At 43.0% G+C, this 26914-nt stretch overlaps 1 protein-coding gene across 2 annotated transcripts in view; it reads right to left on the bottom strand.

Annotated features, from left to right (window-relative positions):
* LOC118112431 (dedicator of cytokinesis protein 2) overlaps positions 1 to 26914 on the bottom strand; it is a 101591-nt gene that overhangs the window by 68073 nt on the left and 6604 nt on the right. For both annotated transcript variants that reach the window (XM_035161729.2, XM_035161730.2), the window contains 14 exons: positions 26208 to 26283; positions 25981 to 26057; positions 23804 to 24054; positions 23277 to 23375; positions 23038 to 23110; positions 22653 to 22756; positions 20639 to 20840; positions 17521 to 17618; positions 17329 to 17418; positions 16965 to 17065; positions 14021 to 14155; positions 9088 to 9196; positions 8652 to 8722; positions 4978 to 5084 (listed from right to left, as the gene is read on the bottom strand). In XM_035161729.2, the coding sequence (XP_035017620.1) occupies positions 4978 to 5084; positions 8652 to 8722; positions 9088 to 9196; positions 14021 to 14155; positions 16965 to 17065; positions 17329 to 17418; positions 17521 to 17618; positions 20639 to 20840; positions 22653 to 22756; positions 23038 to 23110; positions 23277 to 23375; positions 23804 to 24054; positions 25981 to 26057; positions 26208 to 26283 (1593 nt within the window). The remainder of the gene's footprint in view (positions 1 to 4977; positions 5085 to 8651; positions 8723 to 9087; positions 9197 to 14020; positions 14156 to 16964; positions 17066 to 17328; positions 17419 to 17520; positions 17619 to 20638; positions 20841 to 22652; positions 22757 to 23037; positions 23111 to 23276; positions 23376 to 23803; positions 24055 to 25980; positions 26058 to 26207; positions 26284 to 26914) is intronic.

The raw sequence follows: 26914 nt of genomic DNA, 5'->3' as shown, positions 1-26914 counted from the left end.
AACAACTGCAAACAAGGCATGTGACTTGCAATTCTGAGTTTCAAATTATAAATAAAAAGAAATAATGAAACTGGAAATTTGTTTCTCACTCCCCGTGTATTCAAGTCTATTCTATTCTGACAAGCCTGAAGTCAGCTCTCATCTTTGTGGGTGCGATGGCATTTTAGAAAGGAAATTAAACAAGCTCATTGAGCAGGGGTGTTTTCAGTCATTTATCATTTTGTGAGTACTTCTTTCTTTTATATTTGTGTGCATGAAGAAACTCTAAGAAGAAGACGCCACAGTGAGCTGTAAGAAGCAGAGCTGCAGGCGTAAGGCTCGTGGTGTGCAGCATTAAATCAAATCACGGCTGCTCACAAAAATCTGGAAAAAAAGGTCCAATTATTTATCAAATGAAAAAAGTTTATTTTGCTGTCCCCTGAACTCTGTGAACTGTCGCCAAATTGTAGCCAGGACTGAAATCTTTAAGGACTTCTTGTTTCCTGTTGTTTGCTGATTTTCACCAAAATATAACCATGTTTTTCTCAGAGAGGAGCAAATCCACTTAAATTAAACAGTCATAGTGCATAACGCCTCAGTGGAAAGAGGTCTGTTTATACCTACATGTCCCAATTAGTCAAATAGACAGTTATCTTCATCATTACCGCTGCAAGTCCCTGTGTTAACAAGAAGAGTGTATGCAATTACCTGCCGAGGTAAGTGAATATTGTTATCTTAATAATGTGCCATTAAAATAACAAGTGAAACACTGACTTCAGACCAGGTAGTTTTTCAAGTCAATCACTCAATCAGTCTTCCCAGCCTCAAGAAAGAAAATGTGAGGCGTCTTTGAACGTGATCGGCTTTGCTATTTAAATAATGTGACTATAAAATATCAACAGCCCAGAAAAACCTTCTGGTTACAGTATCTTAGGAAAAATATGTGGAGCCAACGCATTCACTCATTAGGGAGGAAATGAATCAAAACCAATAAGGTAAAATACAAAGTATCTACATTATGATATTGTACGTTAATGATCTAGTTTTGTATAAACGACTTTTTTATCGTCAAATGGAGGCCAATGAATTACATTTTTTTTCTTTTAATACAGTAAAAACAAAACCAACGACCTGTTAAATTGTTCAATCTCACTTTCTGTCAAACATGAGCTAGCAAGGCATCTACTGTCTTACAATGTCACTCTCACACACACACACACACACACACACACACACACACACACACACACACACACACACACACACACACACACACACACACACACACACACACACACACACACACTATTCCCTTCCATCAGCTAGCCTCTGCTTCACTGTCAGTGGCTTGACATTTCTCCCTGGAGACGCTCAGACAGACAGCTGGGGTTATTAAATGTGTATTGCAGTGCAGTGATCGGACACCGGGGGCCATTACCCGTTATAAATTCGCAATTCCGCTCTGCTGCAAATTTCCGCCTCCTGGACGAACGGCACCGGAGCACAGACAAGCCCCTTGATTAGCATCCCAATGCTAAAATGCGTCTCAATTAATCCGAGTGTCAGCCCTCATTTGCTGAGGTGGGGAGGGAGATGGAATGGACCGGTGTATAGATGAAGAAATAAATAAGCAGAAATAAATAAATAAGTCCTCCTCTCCCAGCGGATGGTGGGAGAATGAGAGGAGAAGGAGGGGCTAAATGTCGCTGGTAAACATTATGCAGGTTTGCTGACAGATTTAGAGTGAGCAGGCCTTAAACTTTAATCACTGCTGGGCTGTTTGATAGCAAAACAAGGCCCATTTCTCCCCTTCTCCCACTAATTCTCTTTTTACTTTCCACTTCCCCTCCAGGCTGTTTTACCTTCATTCAGCACCTCCCCATCTACCTCTTCTTTCCTCTCTATTTTTCTCAAATCCCTTTTTCGATCTATCCCATTATCAGTTATCTTTCCAATCCATTCACCCAACCCTCTTAATTTTTTCGAAAAGTCGTAAACTGTAATTTCCAATGCTTTGCCTCACAAAATTGTTTATGTTTATATATTTAAATGGGGACAATGCACCTGTGCGTAAGTCCAACATGTGCCAGAATGAGCTGCGCATGCTTTTATCTGCAGTCCCGCACAAAAACAGAGAAACAACATTTACACACACATATAAAACACAGAGGTACATGCATAGACTAATGCATGAATAATTAATAAACATATACTTTATGACTTATATGGAAACATGGACAAAGGCACATCACACATGGAAGGCACAAAAGTACACAGGTGTATCATGCCAAAGCAGATGAATGATAAAACAAAAAGCACTGAGACACAACAAGAGAATTAAAAAAAATAGTGTTTGTCGTACACTGAGGGATCTTCTCTCTATAGCCTGCTCTCTCCTTTTCTACCTGTTGTTCCCATCAGTCCCTTTCCTCTCACTTTCATTGCTCTCTTCCCTCCACCCGCTGCTTTCCCGGTGACGGTGTAACTCTGAGCGTGTTGTCAGCCAGCCGGAGGGCCGAGCCTGTCGTCTCATCCCCCGGGGAATCAATCACTGGAGCCAGGATCAATACCAAAAGGTCCGTATCCCGGGCCGGCTAGCGGCTTGTGTTGGCAGCGACTGACTGATGAGCGAGGCCCCGCTGCTGTACACCGAGGAATAAACACTACAGCCACTGCACACACCTCTTAAGAATACCCCACTGCACAAACACCGAAATGCACAAATACACTCACCCCCAGATATGGCAGCATCAGCCACACTCTGAAACATATACAGACAAATGTGTTTGCAGGTTGTGTGTGAGAATGCATTCATGCACACAGTGGGGCATCTTCAGTGTCTATGGCAGAGGCTCACATTCTCTGACAGTCTATTTCCAAGTCCTCAGTTTGTTACTGCAGAAGCTCAATTACGAGCCTCCAGATGATAAAGTCTGTATTATAGAGTAGTGCAACATTAGCCCACTCTATCCATCGCCTCTGCTGGGGAAACCAACACTTATCAGCCCACTACAAGCAAATTAGACAGAAGTAATTGGTCTCAGCAGAGGAGGGAGGGGGGTGAACTCAGACTGGTGAGGCGTGTGTCCTCACTGATGTGTGGTGCACTTTAAAGCTACAGTAAAGACTAAATGATGTGTCCCCGGACATATCCGGAGAAAATCATGTACACGTATCATGTTCACGGAGTGAAAAAAGTGACACATTCACGACAGTCAAGCTGCAGCAGCCTGAAAACACTTCTGTCTTATCAGACTCAAACACTGGCAGTTCATACAGGTATGACTAAACTTATCTTTCTCTATATTCAGCCCAAATACCGAGAGAAGAAGAATCTAGTAATTTTCTGTTTGCAATAAGATATTTTCGCTGAGGGCGCCGAGGGAATGTCAACAGCACAAGGACAAAAGAAAACCATCAGAAGTCCGATAAAATATCTGTTTGGGTCGATGATGTTTTAGCCTCGAGGCTGCTCGTCTCCAGGAAGTGACCTTTACCACCGGCGGAGGTAAACATTAACAGGAGACACTTGTGCTGATTGTAATAAGATGGTATCTGAATGCACTGATTGTAATGTCAGAGGAGGTGAACAAAGCAGAGCAGTAATTGTGTGTTACAGCGTCAACGTCAAATAACAATACGGTTTCCTTTATCCCAGTAGAAGATTGTTTTGTTTGTTTGAATTCTAGCTGAAGAAAAAAAATCGTTATAATGTTGGCTTCATTTTAGCTTTAGAAATGTTGTAACAAATATATAATAGAATAATTTGGATTAATATTCAAAATTGATAGTGATAACCCTCGAGCCATGAAGGTTGTGTTTTAACCCCTGTCCATTTGTTGGTTGTTTGTTTGTTTGTTGCAAGCAAGATTAAAGCAAAAAGTTCCGGTATGTGTAAAAGGAATTCATTATATTTTGGTGCAGGTTTGGATCTGGACGTGGATACACAGTTCCTTTAATATTTATTCAATATTGTGAGTTATAGCGTTTTTTCAGATTTCTCAGTAAATTATTTGATCTTAATTTTGAAAAAGACATGTTCATGGGATTGATATATAGGAGTTTGTGCAATGTGGTGCAGATCCAAATAAAAACCGGTGGCCTTGGCAGAGATGTGCTCTCCACTGAGTCTCATTCTAGTGTGTTTGTTTGTTTGCCAGCAAGATCACGAAAAAACCACAGAAAAAGATTTTTCATGAGACTCAGTAAAGAACGGTACACGGGCCAAGAAAAAAACAATTCAATTTTGGCACTGAATCAGGACAAATTAATGGACTCCGGATTTTTTCCCCCCACTTTCTTTAACATTGTGAGCTTGGTTTTTTGTTTTGTTTTGTTTTTTACATTTGTATATTTTATCTCGCTACAGAACAATTCAGGTCTCATTCAATCACCTTTATCAAGAATATTTAGGGGACTATGAGAGTGTGACATTTGTTGCAGCGTGAATGAATTGAAGGGGACTGTTGGGCCTTAGCGGTATTCGCTCTCTCATTCTAGTTATTTAATGTGTCACATCAAGTCCGCTCTAAACTGTATTAAGAAATTTGATTTGATTTGATGTTTCTACATCTCAGTGAACCAAATCAGAAGCATGAATGCATAAACACCAGTTTGCCGTTTAACCATTTTGCTGATGCTTTTAACCAGAGTGCTTTACTGGATTGCCCCACAGGGAACAGAACATTATGTTCGCTGTATTAGCAGCAGCACACTTTTTATCCACTGTGCTGTAAAAAAGACAAATCCTTTAGAGCATAATACATGGGTAGTCACAGGAGCAGCTGTCCGCCCTGCTCAAATTACTCCGTGTATAACAGACCTTTTAATGCGATCTCAACCTTTAAGTGAGATGCAACTAATGCTCTGCAGGATTTCACACAGGATGGCGCGGCGGCCGTCTGATACTGTGCACATCTGAGATTAAGTCTTCACATAAACCGTCGGCTCTGCTATTAGTCCAGGGCCGAGGCCTGCAATTAGAGAAAATGTGCACACCTTGTTTCTGGAAGAGTCGGCTGCTCACGATTTCAGTCATGGAGGCCACCTTCTGTTTCTGCAGTTTCTCGGGGGGGATGCAGGAATAGAAGTCGTGCAGCAGCTGACTGGGGAGAGGAAGCAGAGGGGAGCATGAATTAATAATCAGCGGGACGATTACACGGGAGAAGCAACAGGTGTTGTTTGAAAATGAGCGGCATGATTATTCCGAGAATAATTTTGGCACAGATGACTGCGTGTGTTCTGAAAATCTCCTGCTCTGATTATTCCTGCGGCACAGTGGAGCAGCGGTTAGCACTCTTGCCAAACAAGAATGTTCCTGGTTTGAATCCTGGTTCCTCCTGTGTGGACTTTGCACATTCTCCCCGTGCTTGTGTGGGTTTTCTCAGGGTACTCAGTCTTTCCTCCCACAGTAAAAAGACATGCACATTGGGGTTAGGTTCAATGGAGACCCTTAATTGATTGTAATGAGAATGTGAGAGTGAATGGTTATTTGCCTCCCCCAATGTCAGCTGGGATTGGCTCCAGCTCCCCCCGGGACCCTCAAAAGGATAAGCGGTATATATTATAGAAGGAGTGGATGGATTACATGGGAAAAGCAACAGGTGTGGTTTGAAAATGAGCATTAAGGATAGCAGAGTCAATAATTTTCTACAGATTATTGCATGTATTTTGAATAAAAAAAAAAACTCTAATGCAGCAAGAGGCTTGTGGGTTCAAGCTTGTTCTCCCAGTGTCTGCGTGGTTTGTCTCTGGTTTCTTCAGCTTCCGCCCACAGCCCAAAGACATGCACCTTAATCGATAAATCTAAATTGCCCGTGGGCGCATGACTGGTTGTTCGTCTCCATTTGTCAGCTCTGGGATACGCTGGCGACCTCTCCAGGGTGTACCCCACCTCGTGCCCTGTCAGCTGGGATTGGCTTCAGCCTCCACGGGACCCTCAAAAGGATAAGAGCTTCAGATAATGGATGGATGGACGATTGTTCCCACAGTAAAATAATTAAAGATTGAAAATGCAAAACCAATAAGTCCAACTTTAAACATCTCTCTCTTAAATTTGTAGACTCTACAACCACTAAAAGCAGTGACTGCATCAGAGTGCCATGTATAATGCATTAAATAAACTATCCAAAGCCTAAAGATGCTTAAATAAAGACACAGGTTTGACTCAGTCCTTGTCCAAAATTCAATTTTAGAATAAGTAAACAGTCTGGTTCCAAGCACTGACGCCACTTAGAAAGATTGAATGTCAGAGTATGATGAAAACAAATCTCTCTGCATTTTCTTTTACTTTGTCTTTGTCTCCTTAAATTATGAATTATATGCTGCGGTAGAACTACTAATGAAAGAATGATACGCACCCCCTCTTCTCCAACAACGACAATGTTTGTGTGTGACTTTAGAAGTTTGTGAGCTGGCACGAGAGCAGGTTGTGTCGCAGGTGCTCGGGTGCAGACGATTCGGGCCCTCTAATCATCGGAGCCGAATCTAATTAAAACCCAAAATGTCAAGCTACACCCAGTGGACACGCAGAGGACTCATGCATGGCTACTAATGTCTGCGCACGTACCACTCGGTGGACCACACTGCAGGGGGGGGGGGGTTTACATGGGGCAGCAATGTGAGGGTAGAGGAGGAGATAAGACAAAGCTTTGATGTCCACCTCCTGCACTGTGGTTGTGACTCACAAAGCAAAAGACCTCATTTGAAAAGTTCAGATGACTCGGCTATTAATTGTGCAAGTTACGTGCAGACAGTAAAGGTGAGCGAGTGTTTGAATCAGGGGGAAAATAAATGAGGGAGAGGGAGAATATGCGCGCTGATTTTTAACTCTCTGCCCCCTGTCGCCTTTCTACTTTGCATGTGTGTGTTTGCGCGGGGGCGCGGCGGCAGGTGTTGCAGGTAGAGCCACGTTGACACTGAGCCCCTTTGGGGGACTGAACTGGCAGATGTGGATAATCCTCAAACGCACACATGGACACACAGAAGCCCACGTAGGTCACAGAAAGGTGAGAAGAGAAGTTATGAGGATGATGGTGTTTAAAACGGAACGTGGCGAGTCAAGAAAATGTCAATTAACGTCCTCTTTCTGTAAAGTAACGAGGTCAGGCCGAGACATTGGTTCCGTGTTTGTTTGTGGGATTGCAAATAAAAGTTCCTGCAATTTCGAGTTTACAAAAAATAACAAATAAAAATCTCCACCGACTGGTCAAGTATGAGCACTGAGGACCTTTTCTGAGCTGAGCAGGATAGTGTAAGTGGGATTCTGGGTCAGGGAGAGGTTAAACAAGCCATTCAGAGTTGCTTTGCAGTTCAGGAGGCTGTGAATCAAGCTAAGAGAGGACGTTCAAATGGGTTTTGTTTGGTGGTTTTGTAGAAATTGCCAATTGTCAGTTCACGCAGGGGCACATGGAGGAGCTGCAGAGTGTGTGTGTGTGTGAGTATTTGTGTGTGTGTGTGTGTGTGTGTGTGCCTCTGCCAGGATGTAGGGAGTGGAGGACAAAAGGTATGAGGGTCACTGAACACGAGCCAACAGGAAAAGTTAAGCTGAGCAGCCATACATCCTCTCTGCCTGTGTCCCTCAATTACACCAAGGGTAAGGTGCGAGTGTGAATGTGTGTGTCTGTGTCTCCATGTCCTTGTAGGTTTTAAAACCAATTTTGTTACCAAACCCCTGTGACCGGTTTTTACATCTTCAAAGGTCAAGGTTTGGGTAAAGTCCATAACCAAAATGACGGGTGTGAAAGGTGCCTTAGACCACGGTCCATCAGAAACTAATTTTATCTGACCAAATAAAGTGATCTAGGGCCGGATCAGACTAAACCACGATCCTATTCATTTGCAGTGTGACGAAGTGTTGCCCTGGCTCACAGGACTGCTTGCAGTCTTCGACTCTAACAATATCACCTCTGACCATATAATGTTAAATCTCTTTACACAGATTCTGCCTGTGAATGTGCAGAATCTGTAGGAGAGGGACACGATTTTGGAACAGGAAGTCTTCTGGTTGTCTTTTCTAGTTTGACCAATCACATATGAGCAGGCTTTGGTTGCACACCTACAAAAAGTTGACTCGTGAACTTGTCAGAACTTGTAAACAGTGTACAGACGGGGTCTTGGCCGGATATCTGCTGTCTATACCTGAGGCCCCATTGGCCGTTGCCCATAGCGGCTAACTCGTCATCAGACGATGGCCATTGGACTCTGGGATTCTACAATGTTTGAATGATGTAACATTTGTTGCATTTGATCTAAGGTTGAGTACAGCACCTGAAGCTGGTGATGCTCGTAGTAATAACATGATTAACACAATGAACCGGTTCATTTACTTTCTACCCACTGAATGGAGAACACCCCAACATCAAGTATAGGTGTATACGATGCAGCCCATGTAGATGATGGCGACAGGATGTTCATATGTCATTTAAAGAATCTTTATTGTGCTCCCTAAAGTCCAATGTGAAACCAAAACTAACTGGATCAAATGTAAACAATGTAACAAAGACATGAACCTTGGTTCGGACCTTGTACCAGACATTTTAAGGTATGAAATGTTAAGTTGTGATGGTTAGGACATGGGAATGCATCATAGAAACACTGCACTGTAGAAAGACAGTCATGTGTGTGTGTGCGCATGTCTTTCTATGGTTGTAAGGACACATTTTGTGGCTTACCTGAGGAGCTTGGGATCAAACACTTTCTCAACATCATGCAGGACTGTTGGCAGGTACTTCAGAGCGGCAACCTGATGACAAGCAGACACACACACCCACACACACACACAGTTGTTTAATAGAAGGTGACAAGGGGGCTCTCATCAGAACTGAGTGAAAGGATCCATTTTATTTTTCACAGGGCTCCTTGTCTGTCTTCGTAACTTTCAGTGACTCCCACTGTTTGTAAGCCTGCTTTGTAGCGAGAAGGGAGAACAAGAGGAAGAGATCACGCTGCGGAATGCTAATGCAGTCGGAAACATGGCATGGGAGCATGAGGAGGAGGAAGAAGAGGAGGGAGGAAGCAGAAGAGAGGTGACGATAAAGGTGAGAAAATGTAAAGAGGAGTAAACAGTGGTGTAGTCTACATAGGTGCAGGGCGAGTGTGTGTGCTTACCCTGAGCAGCAGAGTGGTGGTGTAGTCGGTTTTCATCAGGCTGTTGATGGACTCAAAGAGCCTCCTCAGCGAATCCTCAAACTCTTCCTGCTCTTTCCCCTCGTACAGCCTGTAGGAGGTCAGGAGGAGATGAATATAAATGTAACAGGGAAATCAGAAAAGAGTCAAGGAGAGGAAGCACAGGAGGGATGTCAGAAATCCTAACGTGACATGATTAACTTATATGGAGACGTTGGGAGGGGAGGGATGACGAAGGCAAAACGGATTAAGGAAAGAATTGAAATATTGGAGAAAGTGATAGTGGACATTCTAGTATCTGAGTAGATAACCCAATGGATCATCATCGTGAATAAACTGATGGTTCAGTTTTAGGGTTGTCGATTTTTATTATAAATTCTAACTTCAATTTAAACAACTCTAATGACCAATTTAAATTCACAATATAAAGCGTAACAGTGACCACCCACTTTTAGAGTGTCTCTGGCTCCAGAAGTAAATTTCCCATTCATTCTCTCCATTGAAACTTCAGAATATCTTTATAATAAAAAAAAGAGCTGGAACCAAGCCGATGACTTGTGACCATAAAACATTTTTGCAAACTATTTATGTGACATAGTAACATTGAATTTGCAGAGGACAGGTGTGTAGCAGTCATGTTGAGTCATCCCTGTCATGCTTAAACTAATCTGATATACATTGTTTCTGAGAAGATTAAACATGATGATACAATATGATAATTTGCAAGTCGCATCTTTTCTTGGAATCGTACTTTTTATTATTCTCTTTGCAGATTTTATTTCCCTGCTTTAAAAACATTTTATTTTTTCAAAAAACAACTCTGCTGGGATATGGGCCTGTATTACCCAGCAGTAGTTTGTATTTCATCACAGTTTGAATTGATTCAAAGCTGGTGATGACAATGTTCTTTCGAGCCATCTTCACTGGGCCAGCACTGGTTTCTCTGCACCAACTCAGAGTAGTGACAAGTGAAATTACGCCTTAACTCTTGTGTTGTTATGGAAATGGGACCATCAGTAGAATTGGCTGCAGTTCCTCACATCTGCTTTCCACAATATGGTTTAAAATACATTCAGCATGCAGGCGCAATATTCAGTCATTTAAAACTAAAAGGAATATTTAATTGTATGTATAAGACCAACACCCAAGTCCATACTGTCTTAGTGATTCCTGCCCAGCATGCACTTGTAATCCATTGCATTGTTATTCAATCGCAGTGACACAGCAAACAGATGCAAATTAAAACTTAATACACAACGACTGCTTTGATCACAGTAATCCTTCTCTAACTTACATCAAAAAACTCCCATCACCCACACAGCACTCTACCATCCCCCTTCATTCCAACTTCCTCCACCCCTGGCAAACTTTTTCTCTCATCAATCTCTCCACCTCCTTCCTCTCCCCCAGTCCCCTCTCTATCTCTGCGTGATCCAGTGGAGCTGTGCAGTTGTTAATTACAATGGAAGTCAGGAGTGCTAGAGGGAAGGATTAGCATGTGGCACACGGCAAATTTAGCATGTGGGGGGAGGGATTAGGTGGTAACACACAGAGGTATTATCACCGGGCTCTTTGCAGAGTACAGTTATGATTACAGACGCATTGTCCTACTTAATCCACCAGCCCTGTCTGCACATTAATATGTGTTTGTGTGCGTGTGTATTTGTGTGTGTGTGTCGTAGACTATTGCTGGGGACAGATTTTAGACTAATGACAATTAATTGTGGACGGCTTCTCAAATTAGGGACAAAACCTGTGTCCCTAAGAAAAGCTGATTTTAGGGTCAGTGGTTAAAATGACCATAGCTGAAACGTATCTACACACACACACACACACACACACACACACACACACACACACACACACACACACACACACACACACACACACACACTCTATATCTCACACGTAAGCACAACCGTCACAGTAGCTTGGTGAACTAATACTGGAGACAGATGGAGAAGAGAGAGAAAGAGGGATGAAGAGAGGATGATCAGCGGGGGGGAGGGAGGGGAACGACACTGAGGGAAAAAAGTCAGACGAAAGGAGAGGAGAGTGGGAGGGAGAGTACAGAGGGAGGACAAGCTCAGCTGTATAACGTCGTGGGTTGAGAGGAAAAAAATGAAAAAAGAACAACAAGGCAACAGTAAACATGTCCCGCATGAGTTATGAAATCCCTGCCTGAGCAAGTCAGTCACAAATGTCACCTTCTGAATAAGAGTGGCAGATTCCCCCGCCAACAATCAGCAGAAATGATCAATGCTGCAAATAAGCAGTGAGATCTCCCTCAGGTTCGTTCAAAACATGAAATGCAGATGTTTTCTCATGGCACGTGGACGAAAACACAAGTGGTGCAGTGACCAACATTACTGAGATGCATTACTCCTTTAAATGTTGCCAAAACAGAATATTGTTTGTGTTAAAGTGTGCATGATGTGTTTTAAAAGTGGTGCAGTGGTTAGTGTTACAGCAAGAATCCTGGTTTGGCCGGAGTTTGCATGTTCTCCTCCTGCCTGCGTAGGTTTTTTTTACTTAGTCCCATAGTCCAAAGACATGCAGATTGGGGTGAGGTTGTCCGTAGGCGTGCATGTGAGGGTGAATGGCATTTTGTCTCTGTATGTTGGCCCTGTGATACGCTGGCGACCTGTCCAGGGTGCACCCCGCCCCTCGCCCAGTGGCTCCAGTTCCCTGCCACCTTCAAAGGATAAGCGTTATAAATAACAGATTTGTTGACATGTTGTATCTGATGGAATGATCATGATAATCAAGTATGTGCCTCTGTAGTCTTTCTATTTTATTTTAATCTAATTTCATTATTTTTAACGAGTGTTATTAAAACCAGATAGATAATATCCTACCATGAGAAATTCTCGCAGAAGATGTGAGATGTAATTCTAATATTGAGATAACAAATCGCAAAGCCTTGATATTGTGATTAATAGAAAAGATTATGGGATCGTAACATCACGTCTCATAGGAAAGAGGAAGGAAGTGATCCCATGATAATGTCCTAATCATAGTACTGGGTGAACACACATGGAAAAGTTGCAAAAAAGTAAGAGATGAGGAATAAAGGTATGAAAGAAGGATATATTTTAAAGATGAGTGGAGGGATGGAGAGAAAGAGAACGAGGACGAGGGTAATGAAAGAGGAGAAACAGGGAACATAGCAGGTGCTTGAGGGAAAGTAAAGAGAAACAGATACAACTGATGAACTATCTATAGGGAAGTAATGAAAGCTACCGGGCGTGAAGGACAGAAAGAAGGTGAAGGTAAGAGCAAAATCTGGTCCAGCGCCTCTTACATATTTACATAAGTAAACATTTCACGCTCCTACGCTCCGAAGCAAGTTTGACAAGCTAATAAATCTTCGATGCTGCCTATTTAACTATTAATGACTGCTAGTCCTGATGGTGATGATGATGGAGTCTAGCAGATGCAACTACAGCACCGGCAGCTCCCTTGAATCCCAGATTCTCTGCTATAGTGACGACGCCTTACAGGAGGAGATATGTGATGGGAAAAGTTTAGATGCAGAGGAAGTTGGAGTCGTCCACTGCAAGTGGTTGGATGATGACAGACACAGGAGGAGAGAAGAAGAGTGGGAGGGTGAGGAATGGGGGTGGAGCCAATGGAGGAGCAATGGAGTGACACTGTGATGCAAACACACCCACACACACACACACACACACAGAGGACATATGCTTAAAAGATTCTTATGTGTGCGCTTGTTTGTACTCACACATGCCGACAAATATGTTTAAATACACACGCACACACAAATACACTCGCCCTCTTGTGAATCCACACCAATACATCCCCACAAATCCACACACACACACACACACACACACACACACACACACACACACACACACACTATGAATAACCCACCACATCAATAAACAGACACACCAACTCCAACAAACAAAGACAACATGACCTTTAGAAGATTAAAAAGACGGACCTTCATTGACCAGTGGACTGGAATTACACACCCACACACACCCACACACACACACACATCCACACACACACACACACACACCCACAGGTCTGCGCAGCTATTCTTATCAGGTCTTTGTATTGACTTTGTATTCGAGTCGTTGTGGCCAGTCTAAACAAAACATTATTGCCCCTCATAACACTCATTCTGAGAGCGATCTAACCTTATCCTCACCACAGTTCACGACTAACCCATGACCTTCACCGGGAACTCAGAAATGACGTTTGGCCTCATTATGACCGAGCTTTGGTCCCCATGAGGGCTACTGGTCCTGACAAGGTCAGTGTTTATGCTGGGAAAGGTCCTAAATATGTATAAAACATTAGTACACACATAATACACACACACAAATCCCCGTCCAACAACTCATACATTACTCATACTATTATCATTCAGGCAGAAACGATCAATTCAGAACACGCATGTGTCTTATATTATCATGTTCATGTTTCTGATCCGTCAGCATTCACTTCTGCACTGCAGCTACAAATGGTGTTTACACTTATCATATGGTGCAGCTCGCGCCTCAGCACAGTGGGTGTCATAAGTCTCTCCTGGAGGAACTTTGTGTGCGGTGGGCGGCCCCGTTCACCAGAGCTGCCCTGTCATTAGCTCTCATTTGGACGATGCACTTCATCATCAATGCTTATTAGCAACGTTAGTGCTGCAATCAGCAGTCTATTCTCACAGAGCTGTCAAAAACTATTACTCCGGTGCAGTGTCACTGGGCTCTGTGTGTGTGTGTGTGTGTGTGTGTGTGTGTGTGTGTGTGTGTGTGTGTGTGTGTGTGTGTGTGTGTGTGTGTGTGTGTGTGTGTGTGTGTGTCTATTTGCATCAATATGAGTTCAGAAGGCAATTAAAGGTCATTATCACAGTGATCAGTTCACAAAAAGCTGCGTATACACTCACTGGGAGTAGAGCATGCGTGAACGGACGATGAACTTGAAGATGTACTCGAGGGCTTTGAGGGTTCGGAGGATGGGCTCACACTGTTCCCCTCGGCTGGACACGTCCAGATATCTCCTCAGCACCGACAACAGCTTCCTAGGGGAGAGTGATAGGAAGAAAACAAGTGAGAGAAAAAGAGAAGAGTGATAAGAAAGTTAATGAAAGAGGGAATCAAAATCATTCAGACATTGAATTGTCGTTCCTTCTCTGACGTTCCACAGGTTTGGGAGGTTAATCACCAACTCTATTTTTCACTTCCATGGAGCAGAAAGAGTGCAACAGAGGGAGTGAAAGAGGGACAGAGAGGAAGACAGGGCAGAAGGGTGGAAAAACCACAAAATAGTATTTCACACCTCAAAAGGTGTAGCCTACCTTTCACTCATCTTACAGATACTTGTATTTGCCCTCAGATTCATGGCAAAGCTAGAATTACCACCCTGCGGTTCTATGCCTTCGCCAACCAATTCAGTTTTAAACTACGTACATTTTTTTCCAGATGAATATGAGGTCACTGTGACCTTCGACCTTTGATAACTGAAATCTAATCGGTTCATCTTTGCGTCCAAAAGACGACTGGTCAATTTTAAAGAAATTCCATACGTAAAATTTGAGATATCATGTTCAAGAGAATGTACAAGTGAACGTTTGTACCCAATTTGAAGAAAAAGAAAGTACACAAGAATAAAAATCTCTAAACAATTTCCTCAAGGCGTTCTTCAGATATCATGTTCACGAGGCACTTGACCTTTGACATTATACCACTAAAAATCAATTCAGTTAATCTTTGAGTCCATATGAACGTTTGAAACAAATTTGAAGAAGTTATCTTGAGTCATTCTTGAGATATCGTGTTCACAAACACGACCACTGGAAGTATCTGGTGCGGAGGCATGAAAAGTAATTCTCCGACACATGCAGACCTTACATGTGTCTTTACACACACACTGAAATAAAGCTCGGTGGAGAGAGGTGAGGGTGGCAGAGGGTGACGGTCTGAGTTTATGACCTGTCACCATTTCTACTGTATTAACTCAATGACGTGCAATGTTAGCACAGATCATAAACCACTGAACTGCAGGCCTACAGACGCATAAGACCTGGATCTGTGATGGCTCTACTTTCATGAAATGGCAACCCACTAACTGGTTTAAATCCTCTTAAACAATAAGAGTTCCATTGAAAAAATAAACTCTAATCTGGTTTCACTGCCATCAGGGCGACCTTGAAAATATTACCAACACCATTACCATTCTGTCCCACTTTGTTTTGTTTTGGCAGATGGCTTAAAAGGTAAGCACAGGAGGATTTATTCCTTTTTAAAGCAAGAGATTGGGAGTTTAAAATGTAGTGAGAGGGAGTCAGAGTTTTACATAACTGCCTCGGTGCTGACAGGCGTTAAGCTGCAGTGACCCTGCAGGGGAGGGGAGGGAGTGAGGGTGATGAGGAGACAGATGAAGAGATGGAGTGAAGAGGAGACAGGAGGAGAAGAGAGCAGTTACGAGAGGAGGAGAGTGGCGGGGATAATTGGGCAAAGAAAAGAACAGAGGAGGAGCAGACGCAAGATGCGAGGGGAATAAAGATGCAGGAGAGAGGTTTTTTAATTTCCGAACTAAAGCTTTGGCAACACAAACAAATGTTTTCTCTAGTGCCCACTGAATTAAAGTGAAGTGAATTAACAGAGAGAGGAGGAGAAGCCAGAAGTGTATGAGGGCCATGCCTGAGTGCTTCAGCTGTTATGCCACTGGGAGCCAGGGTTAAAGCTCCGGCTATCTGGGAGTTACAGTAAAAACACACACTCTAATCCGTTTCACTCGACTGGTGCAAATGCGACACACACACTGACCTCCAGTGGCATCTGGATACAGCGCAGTAATCAGTTACTTGACATTCGATATGCAGATGACTTTTAAATCACGACAGTAGGTTTAATACTTGTGTGGCAAACCTGAAAGGATTATGTGTTTGATTCCTACTGGGACAAGCACCAGAGCTATGCATGGATTTTTTTCCAATGGTGTACTTTTCTTTCGATAGGCAATATGGAGAGTAGAATCCAGGGAGTTCAATCTATAATAGATGGGAGAATTTCTTAAAAATGCAATCAAGAAAACCATGAAAACCTCGAATGGCCTGAAACAGCCAATAGTACAGTTGTGTATGTTTGTTAATATGCGGTTTATTACCGCCCATAGTATTAAAGACCCTCAGCCACTGGACGGTAGTAACTGTCAACCACATGGGATCTACGCCCGAATGCATACCGAGCTTTATCGTCCAATTTACTCTCAATGAACATCATGCTTTAATGTAGAAGACTTGAAACTAGCCCTTGAGACCATAAACTCCAAAATTATTTATTGACGTTTAAAAATCGAGTGAGAAGTTGGGTCATTTCCTTGTTGCAACCAATGGAGTCACCCTCTGCTGGTCATTTGAGAGATTGCAGGCACTTCTACATGAGCGTCACTTTCCAGACATGGGGTCTACGTGCATTTTTTATTTACAGTGTCTGGTTGACGTTTGATGAATCCCACAGTAAAATGATTTACACATGAAACAACTGTACATGCTCAGTGAGTTTAATTGATCGTAAAGTCTCATGTCGCAGATTCAAAAAGGAGCTGTGGTTTGTTTTGTTTTTTCTCAAGACATTAACATTTGCTTTTTTAATTTACTTTAAAGATCAAACTGACTTTTTTAGTGTTGTTTTCGACTCTGATCATAATTCCTTTGGTGCATTTTGCTTTTTTGCAGGTTTAATTACTTTTTTTCGGGCTTCTTTATGTGTCAGAACACTTAAAACACTTTAAACCTCTCCTCAGTGTTAGGTGGAGATATGCTGTTTATGGCGTTATTTGAATGAAGAGAAATAGGGAAGTGGTTTCGGATCCAGGACGTAACCTACTTGTAGGCCAACGTGGCGCTAAAGTGCTGCTTGATGTAGGCCTCCAACACCGTGTTGAAGTGCTGGAACTTTCTGTCGGCAATCAGACCGATGATGTGTATCTGGCAGGGAAAAGAGAGACACACAGAAACGCAGGCAGGGTTACATGTTTACGGAGCAGGAGACTTTTACAAGGCCGGCGGGAATTCGTGTACAATCATCTGATAGACGTGTTTATTTGGAAGCAGGTGGACAGGTAGACACAGAGATGTCGAGACTAGATGCACCTGGAGACAGCCTGTCAAAAAATCTGCTCCATCTGTTGATAAAGCAAGACAAACAAGGGTAAACACACACAGACACACACACACACACACACACTTACCAAGGCATCAAACACGAGGATGTCGTAGTCGTCTGTCTGAGAGTGCTCCATCATGATGTTGAACAAGGCATCCAGAGTGTCTTGCAGAAACTATGCACACGTATTAAAAACGAGACAAAGGAGAGGTCCAGTGAGAACGCACACAGACCCGTCTCGACCCAGAGACACACTTGTATTCGAACGCACACTGACCTTGACCACCTCCTCTCCATCGATGATTTTGAGCTTCTCCAGGTTTTCTCTGAGGAGTTCAGGTCGAGTCCTCCACTTGAGCAGCCCCAGCAGGCCGACTGGAGGGGAGACAGTCAGAGACAATATTATTCCGTTCGTCTGTCTAAACCCGAACAGACAGTGCACACATCCATATACCCGATGGATTCTGGAAAAGATTTGGAGGATTTTGTGCGCTAAACAATTACTTGATTATTCCAAACAAGGCATAGACACATTGATTACATCATGGAAAGTTTAAGTCTTCATTAAAGTGTTATATTTAATTAAATTTAAGTTAGGCCACTAGGGGTCTCTCAATCGATACAATAACGTCGTGGACAAGCGTGGGATCATGGGAGTTTCTGTCATTAATTCTGCTACAGTTTGACTCGGGACAGATTTCCATGTCTCTGTAGAGCTGCCCAATCGAAGCTGGCTGCTTTCCCTGTCCAATCATTTGTGACTTAGTAAGCCAAACCATGCATCTGATGGGTAGCATTGTGTGTGTGTGTGTGTGTGTGTGTGTGTGTGTGTGTGTGTGTGTGTGTGTGTGTGTGTGTGTGTGTGTGTGTGTGTGTGTGTGTGTGTGGTTCAGGTGATTAATAATGCAGGATAATGTTCATTATGGTGATGGACTGGCTTGCTCACTAACAGCTGTTGCACTGCACCTGTGTCTGATGCACCTCGGTGTTTGGAGTGTATGTGCGTGTTTGCATTTGTAGACGTGGATGCGCTCTTCAGTGTGTGTGAGTGAGTGGCTGCCTGTCAGAGTGTGTAGGACAAAATGACGACACTCCCCACTAATAAAACCAGAGTATATAAACTGTTCCCTCCCATCCTCTGCTTACTATCTTATGACAGTAACACGCGCACACACACGCGCACACACACACACACACACACACACACACACACACACACACACACACACACACTTACTTCCCCTTCAGAGGACATTAAAATGACTTACATTGATTTCCTGGGGACATTCTGACATTAACCATAGTTACGACTTGCCACTTAAACCTAACCTTAACTTAATCTATCTCTTCTCCCCATTAGGAGAACAAATCATACCTGAAATAATACCTGGAACACACACACACACACACACACACACACACACACACACACACACACACACACACACACACACACACACACACACACACACACACACACACACACACACACACACACACACACACACAGTTTATGCAACAGTGACCTAATTAGCATATTGTTGACTCACCTGGATGTCTCCGTTGCCCTTATCTGCCCTCACCTCCCTTTTCAACCCTTTTATTTTTAGCAATTTGTCTCGTCTCTGTCGTGTTCAGTGATACAAGGGGTCCTCTGGTCATATAGACTGGGTCGTCCACTAAGCATAAGGTTGGTGGTTCAATCCCCAGTTCCTCCAGTCAGAGTGTGAATGGAAAGCGCTGCACACAGAACCTCCCTATGAATGTGTGTAAGTGGGTGATTGTGAAGTGCTTTGCGTGGTCGTTAAGAGCAGAGAAGTGCTTCATAAACGCAGTGCATTTAGTTAATGCCATCACTTCACATCCACGAGCCAGCCTTTTAAACTCCCTGCTTAGTTTACTGCCTCCATTCCAACCTAGAGCTGAACCCTGCCCACTCCCGACTGGCCCGTGTCTCAAAGCTCTTTTCCAGAGGGGCTGAGCGGGGTCACAAGATCAAACTGTATTTGTATGCAGCACAGTGATCATTGTTGTATCTTTGCAGGTTCACCTGCTGCCGCTTTGTCATTCATTTGTTTTGCTTATTTTTGCTTTGTTTGACCTTGTGGTTCATTTGTTCTTATTCTTTCACTCACATTGTTCAGTGAACTTGGTTTTTAAAGTCCTTTTTCTCTCTGTGCAGCTGAGTGCCATATTGCTGGGCGCTAAGACCCCCTGGTGAGGCCCCTACAGTTAGTGCACGTGAATAAAAGCACTGGGACATGAATGCCATTAGCAGATTTGGCTGTGAGGTTTTGCCGTGCTGCTCTTGACGTGACTAAGCGATAGCACCTCAGGGCATCCTCACTTTAGTCTGTTTCTCCATAACAGCCTCAGCTTGGGTTTGTTAATGCCTGACTGACTTTTTAAAAAAATATTTCTGGATCCACTCAAGGTTTAACACCGAAGACCGAATCTCTTTCGCTACAAATGTCGAAAAATTGTAAGTTTAATATGTTATTATTTTCTTCACAGCATTTGAGTCTCGTCTGTGTTCCTCGTAACTAACTGCCAACTGAGCTCGGTAAATGCAGATTTTCTCATCATGCACCTGCAACATGGAATAACAAACAGAACAATCTAAAACTACACTTATTTTTCCCTTTGGCACTTAAATTCTTTAACCTCATCTAACCTTGTTTTAGTTGATTCATTTGCTTTACATTTAATTTTCTGTGCTGTATTTATTCCTAAGGCTTTTACTTCTGCTCTTTCTATTTACTATTTCACTGTTTTTTATTTGTGTTTTCTTAGTGTCTTGAAATGTTTTGTTTATTTTCTGTACTCTTCAATACCGTAACGTATTAACCTGAGTTAAAATAATTGGTAAATGAATGAATACAAATTCCTAAAGGTTTTTAAGCCAGTATTTCCTGTGGAGCAGTTCCTCTTACCACAAGGACAAAAAAAATTCCCTGCATTTCACCTCCAAAATTTCTTGATTTTCCAAAGTAAAATCTAAACATTCCAAGCATTTAGCCCATGAAGTGACAGTGCAGTTAAACGCTGGAGCAGAGAGTTTTCCAGCTTGCAGCTCAGCACTGCATTTGTCCTCCACCAATGTCACAGCTAACTGATGATTCATTGTCTTTGCTTGGCCTTATTACGTTGTAGAAAGAAGATGTTAATTAATGTTTTGACGTGTCAGGTTTAATTTCAAACACGCTCCTCCTCATAACTCCTGCCCTGACTTTCCTTAACTTCTGTGTGTAGAGGTGTGTGTGTGTGTGTGTGTGTGTGTGTGTGTGTGTGTTTCTGAATTAAAATGCTTCGCCCTGCCACGTCTATTAGTGTCAACACAACATCGTAAAAGGTGTCACGTGATTGTGTAACACCTGCCCGACACGCACACCTACCATTCTGGGTGAGTTTGGTGGAGCAGACCAGGGTGGAGATGCTGAAGCTGTCCCTGGAGCTGACCGACAGGCCTCCCCCGCACCCGGACACGTTGCTGGAGCTGCGGTTCAGCCCTGACCCCTTATGGAGGTCGCTGTGTTGGTGGCGCGTCGAAGGCAACGACAGGTAGGAGTTCACATCTTCCATGCGCTTGCTGTCGCCCTGCGAGGACAATGTCATCTTTTTAAACCGACAATGACGAGACAACAACGCAGATGTTTGTGTGGCGCAGCAGCACCTTTGGACAAGAACTGTATTTCCTGTGTTTAAAAAAAGTCTTGATGCAGATGTGGGAGCAGAGAGACACTACGGTTTTCCAGGCTTGCAGTGATTTATTAGGCTATTTGAAGTCACCATTTCCACTGTCATAACACCATGTGATCACAGCGCCTTATCTACTTCCACTCAGCTTTGGTTTGTAAACTCATAACTTTGAAAACAGTGGAGTCAGAGTGGGTTCGAAAAATAAGGCCAAAAACAAAAACACCAATTAATGGCTCAGTATTTTTCTTCTCAGACATAAAGCTCTGAAAAAAAAAAAAAACTGCGGTGAATAGAGTCAACAAAAAGGAAAGAAGGCAAAAGAAGATATCTTCTCTCCGCATCTTAACTTTAGATTTAATTTATCAGCTTGATCATATTCTATCTGTTTAACATTTATCCTTACATACATTTACCATCTTCAGTTGAAAGATTGATGTCCCCCTGGTCCTAGTTCCTATGATAAATGTTCTGCCTACATTGGTTCACTCTCTACCAGGCTTGGATGATCTAAAGACAGTTTAGACTTTTATCATTTTACACATTGATATCCTCTGGCAGGGGCCTTTTAATTGAAGACTAAGGTTGACGGAGCTCCCTGCTTACAATAATACGGCAGTTTGACTCAGTAGCTTCTTTCAAATCAAAGCTTAAAACTTACTTTTACTGTACCAGATTCCCGGCTTTTTACCAATTGTAGTTTTTATTACAGTAAAGGCTTTCTGTCACATTTTTAGTTTTATTTTCTTCTTTCATGACTGTGATTTTCATGTTGTTTTCATTCATTTTTACTTGTGTTTTTTTTAAAAGCTCTATGTCACTTTGTTTAGAGAAGCGCTCAAATAAATAAAGATATTATTATTAATCAAAGACTCGCCCTTTTTAATGCCACACCACGATGCAATAAAGAGCGACTAGTTGGGAAAGCTGTGGCAACAAGATTGAAGCCATGAGTGGCACGGAGATCGGGAGGAACGCAGAGATAATCGAGAGAGGGCACCGAGGGTCTGTGAGTGAATCACGAGTAATTAATCTTCATTGCGTTTGGCATTTAATCAATAAGGGATTCAATCTTAGCTCTGGCTCATTTGGCAGGAAATCTATTTGGTTTCGCTCTGCCCGTCTGGGTGGCCATAATCTTCCATCCAGGGGACTCACTATATGTTTAGGTCTGCGTTGATGCAACAGATGACAAATTCTTTCCCTGGTATTAACTTTTGTTATCTTCCTCTTTTTTGTTACCATGTTTTATGCAAACAACCGAGCATGATTCAGTGATCTGTAAACCCTACAATTCATTTCACTCTTTTTTTGATTGGCCATTTAAAAAGAAATGTTCCAGGTTCGTTGTAGTTGGGCTGTTCCGTCCAAAACCTGTTGGTTAATGAGCTGTGACCTTTCTTCATCATGAAAGAATCACTGTGTGTTGTTTTCTGTATCGGCCTTCTAAGTCTGAAAGCTCTGCACATTGATCTGCTATTCGGCTGCCAAATGTTACTCTTCTGCAAATTCGGGGGGTCAGGGGAGATGACATTTTAGGGTGACAGTTAAGTAGTTGCACGTCCACCTTTTAAAAAAAAATCTGGTTTTCAGTTTAATTATCTAATTCACCATTTATTTGGGTAAATGTAAAATCTTTGGAGAGGACACGGAACACACTTTAAGTTGAGTTTTTTTGTTTGTTTTTCTTTATGCAAAAGTTCTGTTTCTGACCTTGAAGACGACAAGGTCATGAAGTCCATCCTGCAGAACCGTCCCATCCTCTTTCATCAGACGCACAAAGGCCATGGCAAAGTTCTTCTCACTCCTGTCCTTGGCTGAAAAGGGAAGAAGACGTGTGAACGGAACCGAGGGGGAGCGGGTCAGGGGGAGAAACACATCAGGGGAATAATAGAAGAAGGGGGGAGGGAGGGGGGAGAATTGCGGCATGGCAGGAAGGAAGACCAGGTCAGGGGTGCGTAATGACGCCGTGGGTTATTTCCCAAATTGCCTCCAATCATTCGTTCCTTAAAGAGTCACAATATATACACTCTGGGATTGTAGGAGAGATGTGACGAGCGTGCACGTATGGAGAGAGGAGACGAGGGCTGATACTCACACTCCAGTGAAGAGCGGTGTCTGAACATGAAGCGTAAATGAATTCTGTGCATTTCTTCCAGAGGGACTGCCACCTGGAGGACGTCTTGTGTTATTATACAACATAAAACAACTGAATCCTAACACTTCGAAGGTAAAAAATGAGGTTCTGGGGTTGAAATGAGGATCGCAAATGCCGTACAACAACCAGACATCGTCGAGGAAATTGAAAAAGTGTCTTAAACAAATACTGACACACACCTTAAACGTCTCCATCCAGCGGGGCTGTTTGATTTGGTAGTAGATGACGGATCTGTACTCACCGACCGCCTTATCCCCTGCTCCCAGACAGATGGAGTTCTACGAAAGAGGGAGGGAGAGAAATATATGTTTTATATTGAGCTGAGGGATTTTATGTTTATGTTTGTATGTGTGTGTGTGTGTGTGTGTGTGTGTGTGTGTGTGTGTGTGTGTGTGTGTGTATTTATGCCTAACATGGATTTTCATTCTGAGATAAAGCCACGTCTATGTGCCCCTGACTACAGAGGGTGAGTGAGTGTTTGATCAGTGTTGTGCTTGCTCACTGGCCCATACCACCTCAATCTTTGAAATACAGGAAACGCGGTACACACACACACACACACACACACACACACACACACACACCTGCAAACTCCCCCTCAAACAACACACACACAAACCTATCCCCCTTCACACAAATTACAGTCCTGTTCAAACACACCAACACCCCCTGCCCCTCCCCGACCTCATCTCTCCATGCAGCTCACCTGTATGACCTTGCCCTCCTCATCACAGACCCACATGATGACCTCCACGTTTTTCTGAGTCGTCTTGTTGTACTTGTCGAAGTCGCCGCCCTGCAGGGTGAGGTAGATGTCGTTGCGGACGTCTCCCGGCATGATGATCTCCGGGAAGCCCAGCTTGCGGGCCACCATGGTGCTGCGGTCCACCAGGTGGGGGTACTCCTTCCGGATCTGAACTATGTCCCCGACCAGAGCCTTCATGGTGACCCACAGACCTGGACAGGGGGGAAGTTAGAGAAAGAGGGAAGTCTGTTCATTCGCTGAGGCCCAACTGTCGCCTTAAATCCAAACAAGCTGCACCAAATTCACACACTCACAGAAATCAGCAAAGTAAATGTGTCTGGTTTAGTTTTTTTGATATCAAGATCCCAAAAAACTGTAAAAAAAAACTCTCCTGGTGCAGATCCACACCAAAATTGAATTCGCACCTATCCTTCATCCTTCGTCCAAGTTTTGTGGAAACCTGTACAGTTGTTTTTGTGTTATCTTGCTTACAAGCAAACAAACCAACTAACAATAAAATGGACAGGGATGAAAACATAACCTCCTTGGCAGAGGTAATAATGATAGATTGCAATCCCTCCGCGCAGATATATAACTTCAAACTACTTTTTATTTTAAAAACTAGTTTAAAGTTATATACTTGATCATATCTGCAGAATTAAATTAAATTAGTAAAACATGTGAAACATAGCTGAATGTTATTGTGGGACTCCATTACTAGATATTCACTCTCAGGGAAAGAACCTTTTCCATATTAACAAAGCTTGATACTGACTGGCCTATATAAACTTTTAAATAAGAGTTCCTCTTCATTCATTAATTATTCAGGATTTGTTTAAAGTACTGTAAACAGCTATATATACAATACTGTCAAATCCATTAGTGACCAAAGCTGATCACACAAACCAACTCATGTAAACACAGGATATGTGTAGAACATATCCTGTCTACCCTAATTCTGACTTGGCTGCTGCTGTAACAACTGAATTCCCCCGGTGTGTGGATCCATAAAGTTTTATCTTATCTTATCTTATTTAATACTTCCCACAACTTTATAGAACTAAATATTCATGAATGGAAGTGCCACTCCAGGCTGTTTCCAATGAGCAATACATAAGTATGTTTTCATTTCCCCTCTGCAGGTAAGTAAATCCAAATGAAAAACAAATTAATGACCAAAGAATTTCAGAGACAGGCATAATTCAGACTGATTTAAAAAATCTTCACATGTTTTCAATGACCCACAAAAACTCCAGGGAGATCCACTCTGTGTTCATCTAAACCTGTAGATAACAGTATTAAATGTGTAAAAAAAGTTGCTATTCAAATTGGCAGAAATTGAAAGCAAAAAAAAGGGGGGAGAGCCATTTTAGGAAAATAGTTGGCAAAATCTAGACTAAGTCCCAAACCCACATTTTCAAGGCTAAACACATCCCTCCAGGGAAAAGTGTGAATGTGTGTTACTGTGTGTCAGCCACTCAAAGTGAGAGGGAGGGGAGATTAAGGGTGAGTAATGTTAAGAACAGACATCTGATGGCCTCGGGTTCTCCCTCCCTATCTGTTCGTCCGAGTGATCCTTTCATATCTAGGTTGTGCCCCGGGCCTTGAGGAGCGAGGCGAGGGTTAAAGAACTGAGCGATAGGACAGTGCAGTCCTGCATTCGGGTTCAGTTCATGTGGAACGAGTCGGTGTCAACCACAGGGGCTGTCAAAGTCGGCTATAAACATGAGGTAGTGGGCAGAAGGACTAGAGGCTGGTGATGAAGAAGGAGAAATAAAGGGTAAGTAATATGAAAACGCTGAGCTCAAGGGCGCGAGCGATCCATCAGGATAATGTGCTTCTTTCTCACACACGCAGCAGAGAGAGGAGGCGAGGATACAGCGAGAAATGGCCATTTTATCTGACCACAAATGGCTGCAGCACAGTCCAGTGGGAACCTTCAGCCAGAACCGGGCCGCTAAAATTGGCAGAGCGGTCACATGGCTCATACACACACACACACACGCACACACACACACACACACACACACAGACACACACACACACACACACACACACACACACACACACACACAGGCACACACACACACACACGCAAAAGGAAACAGAGAGCACAGCCTGTAAGTGCGGTACGCTACCTTGGCCGCCACTGTCTCCTCGTGATGCGGTCACTTTGTTCAGCAAGGTGTGAAGAAAGTCGTTCTCAGCGACCACCCTGGAGCCAAACAAATACACACAAGCACACTTGAAACGCACAGGAAAACGTTTAATCTCCAAATCGTGCTCATGATGACACTTTCACCCCTCGCAGGTCACAGGAACATGGAGAAGAGGTGGTGTAATAGAGGAGGGAAATAGGACGTACGGGAAGAAGGGGATGAAGTACTGCTTCTCTTCATCACATTCAGCCTTCCCTTTGATGATGTCGCTGATGTCCATCACTGCAGAGAAGGGAAAACAAATGTGTCTGTGATGAGAAAAATCCATAGAAATGTCTGTACGGTAACTTGTGATCAGTCAACACTGACAGGCTGTGCGATTTTATGAGGGTTTAGAATAAACAGTTTTTGAGACAGCGGCAGCAAGTCACAAGACTATGGTTTTGATGGGCAGCTCCCAGGTGTTAAAGCAGCAACGTGCAACTTGTTTTACCTTAAAATAGCAGCTTAAATATGAGTTTGATGGTTCACATGATTTCCTTGAAAACACACAGATCATCCGCTGTGTTCTCACATCAAATTCCCCTGACCCCCTACAGACAGGCCAGGCGGAGAAAGTCTGCAGATAATCCGGAGGCTCTCACGCAGACTTTTGCATTCACACATGCATCTCCTCTGGAGGAAAATACTGAGTACCTGCGGATTTCAGTGCATGTCTGAAAGCAGCTCGAGTGAATCAGCATTTGTTTCCGATATTCAAAATAGAAATATATAGCAAATATGAAGAGTTCTGACCAGAGTTTGTTACTGCAGCTCTACTGGTTCAGGAAGTCAGGGATCATGAGTTCAGAGCCACACTCAACACATTGATAGGGTTTGGTTTTTTTCTCTACATTATCTCCATTAACTTCGT

The sequence above is a fragment of the Hippoglossus stenolepis genome, chromosome 7 (genome assembly GCF_022539355.2).
Source record: "Hippoglossus stenolepis isolate QCI-W04-F060 chromosome 7, HSTE1.2, whole genome shotgun sequence".
NCBI classification, from domain to species: Eukaryota; Metazoa; Chordata; class Actinopteri; order Pleuronectiformes; family Pleuronectidae; genus Hippoglossus; species Hippoglossus stenolepis.
The sequence above is the reverse complement of the archived record's forward strand: the minus strand, read 5'-3'. Positions and strand labels throughout refer to the sequence as shown.